The sequence below is a fragment of the Anomaloglossus baeobatrachus genome, chromosome 2, assembly GCF_048569485.1.
Source record: "Anomaloglossus baeobatrachus isolate aAnoBae1 chromosome 2, aAnoBae1.hap1, whole genome shotgun sequence".
NCBI lineage: Eukaryota > Metazoa > Chordata > Amphibia > Anura > Aromobatidae > Anomaloglossus > Anomaloglossus baeobatrachus.
In genome coordinates this window covers 101,127,300-101,144,782 of record NC_134354.1, presented here as the reverse complement: position 1 = coordinate 101,144,782, position 17,483 = coordinate 101,127,300, and the positions used below count along the sequence as shown (strand labels likewise).

The window sequence follows — 17,483 nt, the reverse complement described above, 5'->3', positions numbered from 1 at the left end:
AGTTGGACAATCCATTTAAAGCAACCTCTCACTAGGTTTTCTCAATATAAACTAAGGCTATTACCTTTTAATGTCTCTTTTTGTCTATGGACCTGGTTATAAGTCCCCAACTTCCTTTGCATATCCCAAAAAAGTATCTTCTATAACCCCCCCATATGGCACAGTCCGGTCCAATGTCTCTCACTTGGCTCCTCTATCCCCTCAACCACTGTCCTCCTGCCCTGCGTCATGTGAATTACACATCCTATGTCATCCATAGAGTGCCCCCAATCTTGCTCCTGCACAGGCAAACTTCACCCTGTCCTGCCCAATATTGTAATGGACATGCGCCAATGGCTCAAAAGTGATTTTGGCACATGCGCGTTACAGTGGTTTTGCTCTGCTTTCCGCAAGGAGGAGCGAAGTATGCAGGAGGGAGATGTGGAATATGCCTATACATGAAGAGGGGCAGGAGGATGGCGATTGAAGGAGATAGAGGAGGCATAGAGCAAGACCAGTGATGCCTATCAAAGTTAGCCATTTGGGGAGATTATAAAAGATATTTTGTGGACTTATATACAGGCTGCTAAACTGCTGTTGAAGAGCCATTAAAGGTGGTGGCTTCAGTTTAGTTTATATTGGGAAAACCTGTCATGTTTTAGTTTTCAAGTGTGCAAAAATAAAAAAAAATCAATTTTCTACTACACTAGCTTACAGGAGAACAATTGACATCTTGAAAATTCGCACATGATGTACTAGCCTAAAATGTCTGCATAACCTAAACCACACCTATAATGATGATTAAAAAAATTGACAAAACCAACTAAAGTTAACACAAGAAAAGGAGAACCATTCTAAATTTTTAACAAAACCCAATTACAAAAATGATTATTAGTCTCGACTTTATGCACTTAAATGGTTTTAGTAAAAAAAATATAAAAAAAATAATCTTGGATAACTCTCAGTTGAAATGAAGTATAGATCACCAAGTCTTTGTAAAAAGTAAAAATTAGAGAGGAGAGAATTTATTTAAGAGGAATTGAATTCTTGAATTTTAGAAATATCTGCACTCACTAAATGTAATTTGCTCCCACATGGATACAGCAAAGGTGCGGCATCATGAATTGTAAAGGGTTAACAAAAAAGAAATAATACTCATTTTACCGCTGACCTCTCCGGCCGCTCCTCCATTGTCACATCTTGATTTTATGCGCACAAATCCATCCTGGGCCTCATCAGAGCCAGATGTCCTAGTCTAGCGTGAAGAAGGCCAGCTTTCAGGGCTCAACGTTGTGACGAAAAAAGAACGGTTGACGGTAAGGAGCGGACGGGCCGGAGATGTAAGCGGTAGGGGAGTATAATTTTTATTTTTTTACATATTCCATTTAGGAATATGCAGTCTAGATGGATGTCACATGCAGAATCCAAGTTACAAACATTCCTGTGCTTCCTTCTGTTTTCAGCTTCCTTTAGCAACATGCATATACAGTATGTTCTAAATACAGATTAATATAGACAGCAAGCAAAGTTTTCAGCAGTAATGTGCCAGACAAGAAAGAAGAATGTGTTATTAATCATTACAAATAAGTAATTGTTTGATACCGTACCAACAATAGGAAGGAATAACGTTAGGTATGCACCTGCTATATTTATTTTTATGTGTTGTATCAGCTGTCAGCAAACATAAATGGAAGTTTCTAAATCACAGCAGGTGATAAATGCAGAATTAACTGTAACAATGTCACTAAAATGCTTAAAGGGAACCTGTCATTAAAGGGAACATGTCAGCAGATTTTTCCCTTATAAGCTGCAGCCACCATCAGTGATCCCTTATATACAGTATTCTAGAATATTGTATATAAGAACCCAGGCCACTGTGTATAATGTAAAAAACATATTTTTTTATACTCACCTTTGCGGCGATTGGATCTGATGGGCGTCGCTGGTCTTGGTCCGGCGCCTCCTCTCTTCCTTCCATCTCCATTCTCCTTCCCTGCTCCGTGTGAATTATGCGTGCTACATCATCCACACAAAGTGCTCCATTGCGCTCCTGCACATGCACACTTCTCTCTCGCCTGATGAGCGCAGAACAAAGTATTAGGCCAGAGTCACACTTACGAGTGCCTCGCGTGTAACTCGCGCGAGTCTCTCATTGAATCACCCGGCACGGACTCACACTCTCCTGTCAGGAGCGGGTCGGTTGCATGTATGTCTATGCAGCTGAGATGCTCCTGTCCGGAGAGTGTGAGTCCGTGCCAGGTGCTTCAATGAGAGACTCGCGCGAGTTACATGCGAGGAACTCACAAGTGTGACTCTGGCCTTATAGTGCGCATGCACAGCCATTCCTTGACCTTTCCCCGCACCTGCACATTACACTACTTTGCTCTGCTCTCAGCAGGGCAGAGAAAACTGCACGTGCGCAGGAGCGCAATGGAGGACACTGTGTGGATGACATAGGACGCGTCATCCACATGGAGCAGGGACGGAGGACAGCGATGGAAGGAAGAGAGGAGGCGCTGGACCCGAGACCAATGATGCCCATCGGACCCAACCGCCCCGCAGATGAGTATAATAAAAGATTTTTTTTATGTTATACAGATTGCCCTGGGCTCTTATGTACAGTATTCTAAAATTCTGTATATAAGAGCTTCCTGGATGTGGTCACAGCTTATAAGGGGCAAATCTGGTGACAGGTTCCCTTTAAAAATGGTATCTGATCTGCAGGCAGGATTATAGATCAGGAGGAGCTGGTCAGATTGATGTACATTGTTGTGGAAAAAGCTTAAGTCAAACTTGCATTTGATTTCTTAAAAATCTTTGGTGCTTGTATGTATAGGAGTCCAGAGGGCAGTTCCACTCAGTGATTGACAGTCCTCCCTTTATGATTGTACATGCAAAGTTAGATTGCAATCACTAGTAGGACCGCTCACTGGCCTAGTATTCATACAGACACCAGGGATTTCAGCGCATAAAATACAAGTTATACGGAATCTTTTCCAACAAAATGATATATTATTCCTCTCAGCTTTTCCTTCTCTATACCATGCTGTTCATAGATGAGAGGGCATGACAATATGACAAGTTCCCTTTAGGTTTGAGCAGAGAATGGCTATAAAGTGGCTCACTCTGGTGGAGTTGCATGGACAACCTATTGATTTCCAAGGAACCATATAATGCTTCTTTTTTTTTTACTGTGGTGCATACACTAAAATTTCCTCTCAGTTGACATGAAATTGCTGGGGGTCGTAACTAACAAGACCCTACAAATAAAGTGAACAACTGTTATTTAATTTCCACCCAGCAGAGGCCTGCATTTTGCTGTGACTATATAAGGCTACGTTCACACATCAGTTTTTTTCCATCAGGCACAATCCGGAAAAAAACGGATAAAACGGATCCGGCGCCGGATCCGTTTTATCTCCATTGATTTGTATTAGCACCGGATTGTGCCTGATGGCCTTGTGTTGCATCCGGCTTTTGAGGGATCCGGCGTAATTACTCAATGCGGCGGCCGGATGGAACGTCTCATTGAACATTTGTTGTTTCTGAAAAAAAAACGTATCACGCCGGATCCGGCGCAATACGGCGTGATTTACAATGAAAGCCTATGGATGCCGGATCCAGCGCGATGTGGCAAAAAACGGATGTGGCCTTCGGATCTGTTTTTTTAAACTCAGCATGCTTCAATTTATTGTAAAAACGGATCCAGCAAAAAAACGGATGAAACGGATGCAAAAACGTATGCGCCGGATCAGATTTTTGACGGATCTGGTATTACGGATCCGGCAAAAAAAGGATCCGGCGCATCCGTTTTTGCATATTCTGCGCCGGATCCGTTGCATCAGGCACACACCGGATTGTGCCTGATGCCAAAAAACTGATGTGTGAAAATAGCCTAACACATGTGATGTTACTGAAGAATGTGTGACCTCACTAATTACATAGTACATCACATTTCGGAATTCTGTATAACCCTGTTCTCTGTGCAGTTTGCAGGACTGGAAGGCGTTATTACGGCAGTACTGGATGAGTTCCCACACGTATGGGGCAAGAGACGAGAACTTTTTGTCTTCCTTTTGATTTCTGTCTGCTTCCTCGGGGCACTATCTACCCTAACATTTGTAAGTAAGAATAACAATGCAGATATGGTTTTCCTATTTATTAATGTGTATTTTTAAACATGGATTTGTCCAGGGGATGGGAACAATGTGGTGGTTGGAATAACTAATGACATGAAAGTGACCTTTATGAACTTTGTGGTTCTTTAAATAACTGTGGAGAACTTTCTCCCCGACAGCACTTGAAATTCAATGTTAGCCGATTAGGTAGGCATAGTACTGCCAAGTTCCTGTTCATGCCCACATGTGAGCAATGCCAAAAGAGAGAGTTATTCATAACAATACAATATTATGTTTAACCATTCAATGAATAATAATGATGTCAAGATAAGTTACATTGTTTCTGTATAACAAGATTGGACAAACATTTGCGTTCCACCAATTTTATTTTCCTTTCTCCGACCTTGTGCTCACCTGATAAGAAATTTTGGCTGCAATCGGTGGCTATATTGCAACATAATTCAAAAGTATTTGTATACTACGAGGGGCGATCCAAAAGTAACGATAATCAATAATAAACACAATGAATATATTAAAAAAATATATATATTTTTCTACATAGTATCCTAACAAGTCTATACATTTAGTCCATCTCTTTTCTAAATTTAGAATTCCCTTCGAAAAAAATTCTTGATCTTGACCCTCAAAAAAATCCCCAACAGCGGTTATCACATCGCTATTGTCGTCAAATTTCTTGCCCCGGAGGTGTTCCTTGAGGCGAGGAAAGAGAAAAAAGTCACTGGGGGCTAGATCTGGCGAATAGGGGGGGGTGTTCCGCCAGTTCAAAGCCCGCTTCTTGAATTGTTGCCATGGCAACTGCAGCTTTGTGAGCCGGCGAGTTATCTTGGTGAAACAGCACTCGAGCCTGCAGTTTGCCGCGCCTTTTCTCCTTGATAGCCTCCCGCAATCTTCTTATTTGTTCTGCATAGTAGGAGCCCGTAATAGTGGCTCCCTTCTCCAAATAGTCCACCATAATAATTCCTTCAGCGTCCCAAAAAACGGACGCCATAACCTTCCCTGCTGAGTTTGACACTTTGAATTTCTTCGGCGTCGGTTCGTCGGCTCGTTTCCATGTCATCGATTGTTGTTTAGTTTCGGGATCAAAGTGGTGGATCCAGGTCTCGTCCATGGTCAAAAAACGTGACAAAATATTCTCCTTGTCTGCTTGGAACTTTCCGAGATTTGCTATTGAAATGTCAACTCGTTTCACAATCGTGTATAACAATTAGTAATACTATACCATACACATAAGTAATACAGAAATACTGCACACATCAATAGTACCTTTATACCGTACACACAAATAACATCACTATACTGGTAGTGAACATACACAAATGCCGGCTCACTGCCCTCAATGTGGGACTAAATCACTTGATCCAGCACAGATTATCCCAGGTGAGGATGTCCACAATCCATGTAGAAAGCAAAATATCCAGCGGATCACAGACAGGTTAAAATTCAAAAAACTGTATTCCTTGCTTTTTAAAAGTCCTTGGCAGGAATTCAGCAGATACAAGCAGATACAAGGCAAATGGTAGTAGACATCATCCAGCGTGTTTCGACATATTACATTGTCATAGAGTCATATTCCAAGTTCTGTAAGATTAGCAAAAAGAAGGATTTCTGTTGTGCCTCAAACCAGGCATCCGTAGCAGCCATGGCATCAAGAAATGGTGTGAATTTTGGTACCCTTGAGGTGTTTCTTCAGGTTTGGAAATGGATGATAGTCGGAGGGAGCTACAGTGCTGGCCAAAAGTATTGGCATCCCTGCAATTCTGTCAGATTATACTCAGTTTCTTCTTGAAAATGATTGCAATCACAAATTCTTTGGTATTATTATCTTCATTTAATTTGTCTTCAATGCAAAAAAAAAAAAAGCTTGTCATAAAGCCAAATTGGATATAATTCCACACCAAACAGAAAAAAGGGGTGGACAAAATTATTGGCACTGTTTGAAGAATCATGTGATGCTTCTCTAATTTGTGTAATTAACAGCACCTGTAACTTACCTGTGGCACCTAACAGGTGTTGGCAATAACTAAATCACAGTTGCAGCCAGACCAAAGAACTGTCTGAGGACTTGAGAATCCAAATTGTGAGGAAGCATGAGGAATCTCAAGGCTTTAAGTCCATCTCCAAAGACCTGAAAGTTCCTGTGTCCATGGTGCGCAGTGTCATCAAGACGTTTAAAGCCCATGGCACTGTGGCTAACCTCCCTAGATGTGGAAGGAAAAGAAAAATTGCCGAGAGATTTCAATGCAAGATTGTGCGGATGGTGGATAAAGAACCTCGACTAACATCCAAACAAGTTCAAGCTGCCCTGGAGTCTGAGGGTACAACAGTGTCAACCCGTACTATCCGTCGGCGTCTGAATGAAAAGGGACTGTATGGTAGGATGCCCAGGAAGACCCCACTTCTTACCCCGAGACATAAAAAAGTCAAGCTGGAGTTTGCCAAAACTTACCTAAGAAAGCCTAAAACGTTTTGGAAGAATGTTCTCTGGTCAGATGAGACAAAAATAGAGCTTTTGGGGAAAAGCCATCAACATAGAGTTTACAGGAAAAAAAAAAGAGGCATTCAAAGAAAAGACCACGGTCCCTACAGTCAAACATGGCGGAGGTGCCCTGATGTTTTGGGGTTGCTTTGCTGCCTCTGGCACTGGACTGCTTGACCGTGTGCATGGCATTATGAAGTCTGAAGACTACCAGCAAATTTTGCAGGATAATGTAGGGCTCAGTGTGAGAAAGCTGGGTCTCCCTCAGAGGTCATGGGTCTTCCAGCAGGACAATGACCCAAAACACACTTCAAAAGGCACTAGAAAATGGTTTGATAGAAAGCACTGGAGACTACTAAAGTGGCCAGCAATGAGTCCAGACCTGAATCCCATAGAACACCTGTGGAGAGATCTCAGAATGGCAGTTTGGAGAAGGCACCCTTCAAATCTCAGGGACCTGGAGCAGTTTGCCAAAGAAGAATGGTCTAAAATTCCAGCAGAGCATTGTAAGAAACTCATTGATGGTTACCGGAAGCGGCTGTTCGCAGTTATTTTGGCTAAAGGTTGTGCAACCAAGTATTAGGCTAAGGGTGTCAATACTTTTGTCTGGCCCATTTTTGGAGTTTTGTGTGAAATGATCAATGATTTGATTTTTGTTTCATTCTCTTTTGTGTTTTTTCATTGCAAGCAAAATAAATGAAGATAATAATACCAAAGAATTTGTGATTGCAATCATTTTTAAGAAGAAACTGAGTATAATCTGACAGAATTGCAGGGGTGCCAATACTTTTGGCCAGCACTGTAGATCTGGTGAATAAAGTCGGTCATCCACCAACTCTGCCACTTTTCCTGTGGTCGCTTGTGCAGTATGAGCAGAGGTGTTGTCTTGCAGGAACAAGATTCCTTTGGACAGCTTGCCACACCTTTTGGCTTTCAGAGCTGCTCTAAATTGGTCCAAAAGTTCAATGTAATACCTTGCACTGATGGTGGAACCCTTTTGAAGGTAGTCCACTAGCAGCATGCTCTCCTTATCCCAGAAAACAGATGCCATCACCTTAGTGGCTGATGTTTGCACCATGAACTTCTTTGGACGAGGAGAACCACTGTGCCTCCACTCTTTTGACTGCTCCTTGTTTTCAGGGTCATACAAATAAATCCAGATCTCATCCATAGTGACCAGTCGATCCAGAAAGTTCTTCTCAGTCCGGAAATGCTGACAAATGAACCGGGAAGTTTTCATTCGAATGCTTCTCTGATCTGTTGTCAAACATTTGGGGACCCACTTTGCAGATAGCTTCCTCATGTCGAAATGTTCATGGATAATGACACAAACACGTTCACGGGAAATATCCATGATGTCTGCTATTGCTTTACCTGAAATTCGTCGATTCTCCGGTATGAGGTTGTGCACAGCATCAACAATCTTCGGAACAACAACCACTCTCGGTCATCCAGGACGTTCCTCATCATTGGTGCTGAAGTGACCCGTTTTAAATTCGGGGTCTCAGTTTTTAACTGTGGAATATGAAGGGCATTGATCCCCCAATGTCTGCGACATATCACCATGGAAATCCTGTGCGGACTTTCCTTGCAGAAACAAGTATTTAATCACTCGCCTGCTCTTAATTGCTGGGAATATTACATTAGACTCCACAATTTTGTTTTCCCGCGTGCGTAGAACACTGTTGCCATAAGCAATAAACACAAAATTTTGAAAACATATATTAAGACACATAAGGCTTTCATGTGATGTAACATTCATTACCAAAGAAACAAAAAAGATCACAAAGCCAAAGACTCATCAGCAGCCCCTCGTATATGCCTAGATGCAATTCAGACAAATGTAGATCCACTGTAAATACTCACGCAAACGTTGGTAATTTGATCTGGTGTTGGTAAGGCTATTTCATTTCTGGGATGTTTTTGTTCTTCATGCAGAATCCACTTTTCTTACTCTCTGACTACTAAGCAACCAACATCAAGTTACAACAGCCAACAAGAAGCTCCAGCTGTTGTAATTTAATATGGTAAAGAGAGGGAGGGCAGGACCTATTTGGGGTCTGTCTAGTGAGGTGAAACGTTACAGGGGTAAATAATAGATCATGAAATGAAAGAGGTTGTACACTTTATCTTGTTGGCGCAGCTTTCCTCCCAAACTGACCAGTACTTCTGTCCAGGAGCGGAAACAAACAGAAGAAGTTCCCTGTGCAAGAGCAATATATGGGCTCGTTGCAGTTCAATAGCTCCATCGTATTGCACAATTCCAGCTGCATTGGAGGTAGTACTGGGCCCCCTTACCTCAAAGGCTGCACAGTTTGCACCAATGGTGTGTCCGGCCCTGCTTCTGTCCTTATAATGGCAGCTGATGGAGGCGCATATGACCAGACCAGTCCATCTGCCTCCTTAAATTAGAAAAGCAGCTTTCAGATGTGAGGTGCTTCATATTGGAGGAGGCTGATGTACTGGTCTGGTCACATGCTCCTCTATTAGCAGTGATTTTATAGACAAAATTGCTGCTCAGTTTGTGTAAAAAATTGTACTAACAGGAGAAAGTGGCCGACTGCTTTACGTCAAGTATCAAAATATTGTCCTTACAAGTACTGAGCATCTGAGCATGGTAGCTGTGACTTAGTTGGCTTCCTTTGTGCTGCATAGTACCAGATATGATCTAGAAATGTGTATTGTATTGTAACATATTAATTAAGTTAAGGGACAAAGTGGCAGGTCCTGCATATCGCTATATCACCTTGCTCATACCAAACCGGCTGGAGGCTCACTGTTTACACAGCCCATTATACTTCTACCCTCTTGAGAGGGGGGAATACTGAGGAGCAGAGGGAGGAAACAAGCAGAAGGTGATGAAGAAAGTTTGTGCTGAGCTTTTTGACAAGTCTTTTCGTGGTGCCCCTGAGCGTCAGGTGCCACAGGGTACTATATCTAACCCCGGATTCCTGGAGGACCAGTGCTGGTAAACACCACAACACACACACAAAACCACGCCCTTTTCCCCAGACTGGGTAACAGGCTAGAGATGGACTTGACGGGTGGTCACCTATAGGCTGGGACACATCCAATCCACTAGAAACCTGGGAGGAGGAGGGACTAGTCAGTGGAGTGGACGGACGACGGACATCTAGTCAGTGAGATAGTAAAGAGTCACACAGACAGTCATTCAGACGTTAACGTGCTGAATGAAAGTGTGAAGTGACTACTGAGTAAAAAGGAGTATGGTTGCCAGGGAGAGTACAGCAAGAGTACTCACTGGACCGAGTACCGACGGGGTACAGAGCCCTAGTTCAGGAAGATGCTTTAGGCTCACCTGACAACAATCTGCCCGGTGAGGGGACCATCAAGAACCTTACCGGCGTTAGTGTCCGGGGCACAGCAGTAGAGAGGGAACCTGGCGTCCGACCCAAGAGAGGTTCAAGCTGCCTGCAGTACGAGCCAGGACAGAGACAACAGGAGGGGACCCCAAAAATACTCCAAGCCATGGGGACCCACCAACTACTACAGGGTGCATGGAAGTAAAGCTCACCATTTGACTACACTGGCACTGGAACAAAGGGAATACCGCATTGGTAAAGACCAGCACAAACCGGGTAGCAGCAACTCCAAAGCAGTGAGTAAAGCACAAGTTAAACCGCAGCCCCTGTGTTGTCTGAATTCTTCCTACACCTCCTGCATCTATATACTATAATAATAATAATAATAATAATAATAAATAATAATAAAGTTTTATTTCTATAGCGCCAACATACTCCGCAGCACTTTACAATTCAGAGGGGACATGTACAGACAATTTGAGACAATACAAAAAAAAATATATATAAGTTACCAGGAGGAGTGAGGGCCCTGCTTGTAAGCTACAGTCTATGAGGAAATAGGGGAGGCACAAAAGGTGAATGGGGGAGAAAAGCTTGTTATATATGGTCCGGCCATCCATTTAAAAGGGTATTCAAAACCAGCTGCATGAACCCGTCATTGGCCAGAATTTATACCGGTACAGGGGACAAGAATTGGAAGTACATTTTTTTGTTAAGAGGGCAGAAAGGGTCTAGATTAGATCAGGGCAGTAAGGTGATAGGCAAGTCTAAAGAAATGCGTTTTTAGGGCCCGCTTAAAGGTGTGGATGTTGGGAATTAAACGGATTGCTCTTGGTAGTGTGTTCCAGAGCATAGGCGCAACTCGTGAGAAATCTTGAAGACGGGATTGGAGGTTCGAATTGTTGAGGATGTCAGTCTTAGGTCATTAGCAGAGCGGAGGGCACGGGTGGGGTGATAGAGATGAGGGAGGAGCTGTAGGGCGGTGCGGAACCGTGGAGAGCTTTGTGAGTGAGAGTGATAAGTTTATGTTGGATTCTGTAGCGGATAGGCAACCAGTGCAATGACTGGCAAAGAGCAGAGGCATCAGTGAAGCGGTTGCAGAGGAAAATGATCCTGGCTGCGGCATTCAGAATGGATTGGAGAGGGGAGAGTTTAGTAACAGGGAGACCAATTAGTAAAGAATTACAATAATCCAGGCGAGAATGAATGAGAGCAACAGTAAGAGTTTTTGCAGAGTCAATGGTAAGAAAAGGTTGAATTCTCGAGATGTTTTTGAGGTGGAATTGACAAGAGCGAGCAAGTGAACGAATGTGGGGAGTGAAGGAGAGATCGGAGTCAAACATAACCCCAAGACAGCAGGCGTGCTGCTGGGGCGTAATGGTAGAGCCACACACAGAAATTATAATATTGAGTTTCGGAAGGTTAGGAGAGGGAGGAAACAGGAGAAGTTCAGTTTTTGATAGAGGGAGGACATGATGTTGGAGACAGCGGACAGACAATCGGTAGTATTTTGTAATAGTGCAGGGTGATGTCAGGAGAAGATGTGTACAGTTGGGTGTCATCAGCATAGAGATGGTACTGGAAACCAAATCTGCTGATCGTTTGTCCAATAGAGGCTGTGTATAGAGAGAACAGGAGGGGGTCTAGGACTGAACCCTGAGGAACCCCGACCATAAGGGGAAGAGGAGAGGAAGAGGATCCGGCAAAGGATACAGTGAATGAGCGGTCAGAGAGGTAAGAGGAGAACCAAGAAAGAACGGTGTCCTTGAGCCCAATAGAGCGGAGCATAGTGAGGAGGAGCTGGTGATCCACAGTATCGAATACAGCAGAGAGATCCAGGAGGATCAGCAGGGAGTAGTGACCATTAGATTTAGCTGTAAATAGATCATTAGAGACTTTAGTAAGAGTAGTTTCAGTAGAATGTAAGCAGTGGAAACCGGATTGTAGAGGGTCAAGGAGAGAGTTATCTGACAGGTAGCGAATTCGACGGGAGTGAACCAGGCGTTCCAGGAGTTTTGAGATAAATGGGAGATTAGAGACAGGTCTGTAGTTAGTGGCACAATTTTGGTCCAGGGATGGTTTTTTAAGTAATGGGTGTATGCTGGCATGTTTGAAGGAGGAGGCAAAGACACCAGAGGGGAGAGAGAGATTGAATATTTTAGTTAGGTGAGTGGTGACAGCTGGGGTGACAGATTTAAGTAGATGTGAGAGAATAGGGTCACTGGTGCAGGTAGTAGGGCGAGAAGATGCGAGGAGCCTGGTCACTTTTTCTTCTGTGACTGGATCAAAGAATGAAAGTGAACTAGATGAAGTGTAGGAGGGCAGACAATGTGTGGTGTTCTGAGGCTGGGAGGAAATTTCCTGGCGTATATGGTCAATTTTTTCTTTAAAATAATTGGCCAGGTCATCTGCACTGAGGTTGGTGGTTGGGGCCAGAACTCTTGGTCCGAGGAGGGAATGGAAAGTATCAAAGAGTCGTTTAGGATTGTTGGCTAGAGAGGTGATGAGGGTGTGAAAACATGCTTGCTTGGAGAGGTGAAGGGCAGCATTGTATGTTTTGAGCATAAACTTATAGTGGATGAAATCTTCGGCTAGATGGGATTTTCTCCACAGACGTTCAGCACACCTGGAGCACCGCTGGAGAAAGCGTGTTTTGCAACGTGTGCCAGGGCTGCTGCCGTTTGCGCCGAGTTGCTCTGCGTGTAGCAGGTGCAGCTTCATCTAGGACGCTCTGTAGGGTTTCATTGTAATGTTTTACAGCAGAGTCAGGATATGAGAGGGAGGATATTGGGGCCAGTGATGACTGCAACATCTTCAGAAATTTCAGTGTGAGTGTTCATGGCATGTATATTCCTATATGGGAGGTAAGTGGGGGCGTCCTGAGTGGGTTGACAGCTCTTGACCAAGAATGAAACAAGGTTGTGGTCAGAGAGTGGGAGGGGGGAGTTAGTGAAATCATGCACTGAGCAGAGACGGGAGAAGACCAGGTCCAGCATATTCCCACCTTCATGTGTAGGAGAGTTAGTTGTGAAAGGCCAAGGGAGGTGGTTAGAGATAAAAGATGAGTGGCAGCTGGGGAGAGGGGATCGTCAATAGGGATGTTAAAGTCCCCCATGACAAGAGTGGGGAGGTCACAGGCTAAGAAATGTGGGAGGCAGGGGCAAAATGACGCAAGAACTGACTGGTTGGGCCTGGAGGGCGATACACAACTGCTACTTGCAGGGAGAAGGGTCTGTAAAGCCTGACAGTGTGAACCTCTAAAGAAGGGAAGATAAGTGAGGGAACAGAAAGCATGGCCTGAAAAGTGCAGTTAGGGGAAAGCAGCAGACCAACACCTCCACCTGATCTGTTGTCAAGTCTAGGGGTGTGTGAAAATTGTAGGCCACCATATGAGAGAGCAGCAGCAGCAGTGGTGTCTGACTGCTGAATCCAGGTCTCAGTAAGAGCCAGGAGGTTGAGGGAATTGGAAAGGAAGAAGTCATGGATGAAGGAGAGTTTGTTCCATGCTGAGCGTGAGTTCCAAAGGGCACAGTTAAAAGAGACCGAAGGTATGCAAGGAATATGAATGAGATTTAGGGGGTTTCTGAGTATGCCAGGGAAGGAATTGAGCTTACTATTAAAAGCATGTCCTGGATTAGGTGCAATATCTCCTGCTAATAGGAGAAGGAGAAGAGAGAGAGTGAGCATGTGGTTAAGAGATTTATGAGAATGTCTATTACGTTGCATGGTGGTAGTGGATGGATCTGGATGGTTTATAATTTGGAAAAAAACATGAGAGCAGTACATAGGAGAGCAGAGGAGCGAAGGACTGATATAGATGGAGTGCACTGGGTGTGTGAAAGAGCGGTAGAAATGAGGGATTGAAGCAGCTAGCATATATATGGTACAAATACCTAGGGTGGAAACATTTTGCAATATACAAAAATTTGGAGCAAGATTGTTTGTTTGTCTGACATGCCTTACCTGTCTCCTGCCTTGTACATGAATAACTGCAGTGCACTTATCAAAAATCAGCACTTATAAAATGTGCACAAATGTCCCCTGCATAAATGCTTCCCCTTAGCTAGGTTTACTTATATAGGAAGGTTTGTGCTTAAGGTCCAGTCACACTAAACAACTTACCAGCGATCCCAACAACGATAGGGATCGCTGGTAAGTTCCTAGGAGGTTGCTGGTGAGATGTCACACTGCGACGCTCCAGCGATCCCACCAGCAACCTGACCTGGCAGGGATCGCTGGAGCGTCACTACACGAGTTGCTGGTGAGCTCACCAGCAACCAGTGACCAGCCCCCAGCGCCGCGTGGAAGATGCTGCGCTTGGTAACTAAGGTAAATATCGGGTAACCAATCCGATATTTACCTTGGTTACCAGCGCACGCAGCTACACGTGCAGAGAGCAGGGAGCAGCGCACACTGAGCGCTGGCTCCCTGCTCTCCTAGTTACAGCACACATCGGGTTAATTACCTGATGTGTGCTGCAGCTAAATGTGCACAGAGCAGGGAGCAGCGCACACTGCTTAGCGCTGGCTCCCTGCTCTCCTAGCTACAGCACACATCGGGTTAATTACCTGATGTGTGCTGCAGCTAAATGTGCACAGAGCAGGGAGCAGCGCACAATGCTTAGCGCTGGCTCCCTGCTCTCCTAGCTACAGCACACATCGGGTTAATTACCTGATGTGTGCTGCAGCTAAATGTGCACAGAGCAGGGAGCAGCGCACAATGCTTAGCGCTGGCTCCTTGCTCTCCTAGCTACAGCACACATCGGGTTAATTAACCCGATGTGTCCTGCAGCTACATGTGCACAGAGCAGGAGCCGGCACTGACAATGAGAGCGGCGGAGGCTGGTAATAAAGGTAAATATCGGGTAACCAAGGACAGGGCTTCTTGGTTACCCGATGTTTACTGTGGTTACCAGCCTCCGCAGAAGCCGGCTCCTGATGCCTGCACATTTAGTTGTTGCTGTCTCGCTGTCACACACAGCGATCTGTGCTTCACAGCGGGACAGCAACAACTAAAAAATGGCCCAGGACATTCAGCAACAACCAACGACCTCACAGCAGGGGCCGGGTTGTTGCTGGATGTCACACACAGCAACATCACTAGCAACATCGCTGCTACGTTTCAAAAGTTGTTCGTTAGCAGCGATGTTGCTAGCGATGTTGCTTAGTGTGACGGGGCCTTTAGATGTGGGCCAATTTAGCTCGTTAATCAATCAGCTAACTTGAGTCAAAAAGAGGCAATAACTTGTAATAACAACAAACAAGCTTGCATGCTAGCAGGATCATAAACCTAATAAGCAAGTGAGATAAGGTTTCTACATACAAGAACAAGCTCAGTTAGAACTAATCATATATACCATTGCATTGCTGTAAGCAGAAAGCGGAGTTAGAATTAACTACAACCACCATCATCCTCCCCTACTTGCAGAGAGCCATCACATCTAAGCTACTTAATACCACCAGCCCCAGCAGTGAGAGACTTTGCAGCGGCGGCTACCCCATATAGCCGCATACTGCAAGTGGCGTCACAAAAGACCTTTTAATTTTATTTTTCCCTTGTATAAAACCCCTTTTAAGCGATCCCCAGGGTCACGGAACCAGGCAACGACCACCCAGTGAACTATCCCAGTAAATTACAGCCCGGGACTGAGTACCCCAAAGCCCTGGGGTCTGTCATTTTAACTCATCCCAGAGCTTATTTCTCATCTCCACTGCTTAGTACTGTATACTTTTCTCCATGACGCTGCTGTTTCTTCTCTGTGTGCTAAAAATAAAAGAATGAAGAACAGGAACCATCTGTGTCCTGTGTATGAGAGATATATTAGGAGCTTGTCTCCTTCCACCAGCCCAGAGTGGATTGCAAGTGAGGGAAAGAGCCTAAAGAGGGAAAAATTGGTGGAAAAGCAGGATACAAGTAATATAGAGTTATTTGTCATGTATATACGACAGCTTATTTTGAAAAATTAGTTGAAAGTATGTTTAAAATTAAAATTACACATTCACATGGGTTTTTTTAATTTATTTTTAATCCACCCATAAAACATTGTGTCCTTAAATTTTTAACAACTAAAGCGGGCTTTACACGCTGCGACATCGCTAATGCGAACTCGTTGGGGTCACGGAATTCGTGACGCACATCCGGCCGCATTAGCGATGCCGTTGCGTGTAACACTGATAAGCGATTTTGCATCGTTGCAAAAACGTGCAAAATCGCTAATCGGCGACACGGGGGTCCATTCTCAAATCTCGTTACTGCAGCAGTAACGAGGTTGTTCCTCGTTCCTGCGGCAGCACACATCGCTGCGTGTGACGCCGCAGGAACGAGGAAGCTCCTCTTACCTGCCTCCCGGCCGCTATGAGGAAGGAAGGAGGTGGGCGGGATGTTACGTCCCGCTCAGCTCCGCCCCTCCGCTGCTATTGGGCGGCGGTTCAGTGACGTCGCTGTGACGCCGCACAGACCGCCCCCTTAGAAAGGAGGCGGTTCGCCCGTCACAGCGTCGTCGCCGGACAGGTACGTATGTGTGACCGGTCTGGGCGATGTTGTGCGGCACGGGCAGCGATTTGCCCGTGTCGCGCAACAGATGGGGGCGGCTTCCCACACTAGCGATATCGGGACCGATATCGTAGTGTGTAAAGTAGCCTTAAGAAATAATCTAGAAAAGGCAAAGTTGTGTCTGTCAGTAACAGAGTCCGCTCTATTCTTTCTTAGGTGCTATAAGCTGAATAGTATACAAGTAATATTTTTTCTGTTGCATATTATACTTATGTTGTATGGTGTATGAAACTGTTTTCTTTTCTTTTTTTTATACCGATTTACCGTTCATAAAATAAAGTTATTAAACTTAATTTTTGGGGGTACAAACAGTCTTTTCAACACATACTACATCTTATCAGGTGCTTTTATTTAGTAAAAAAAAATGAACTTTTAAGGTTATACAGCCATCAACACATAACAGAGTATACGGCTTTCTGAACGAGGTGTTGACAGCCACAAATGGTGGTAACGCACTCTTGAAATTGTATGAAAAGTACATGAAAGCAATACAGTGCAGGTGTGAGGGGTGAGTCAGTACACGGCCATTTTAGCTTGGTGCATTAATTTGTAAATCCTATATTACAGCCTTTGCTTTTACTACTGTAATACTACAGTAAGTGCTCACTTTTCAACACCAGGTCATTTTAAGGGTCTATATTATTTACTATTTAATTTATTGAGTGTGTGCCGACTGACAGAATGTTATGATTTACATTGAAATTAGTGAATCGATTTTAAAGAGGCTATTCCCATCTCCACGATCCTATCCCAATATTTAGTAGGTGTAATGATGATGATAATAATAATAATAATAATAATAATAATATTTGCAAATACCTTCAATTAGAACAGTAGTATACACCGTGTGCAGAATTATTAGGCAAGTTGTATTTTAGAGGATTTTTTTTATTATCGATCAACAACTATATTCTCAATCAACCCAAAAGACTCATAAATATCAAAGCTTAATATTTTTGGAAGTTGGGAGTCGTTTTTTTTTTTAGATTTGGCTATCTTAGGAGGGTATCTGTT

At 44.0% G+C, this 17,483-nt stretch overlaps 1 protein-coding gene across 1 annotated transcript in view; it reads left to right on the top strand.

Moving 5' to 3' along the window:
- SLC6A4 (solute carrier family 6 member 4) overlaps positions 1-17,483 on the top strand; it is a 205,412-nt gene that overhangs the window by 149,615 nt on the left and 38,314 nt on the right. Inside the window, exon 10 of the mRNA XM_075335240.1 lies at positions 3,969-4,100. Within this exon, the coding sequence (XP_075191355.1) occupies positions 3,969-4,100 (132 nt within the window). The remainder of the gene's footprint in view (positions 1-3,968; positions 4,101-17,483) is intronic.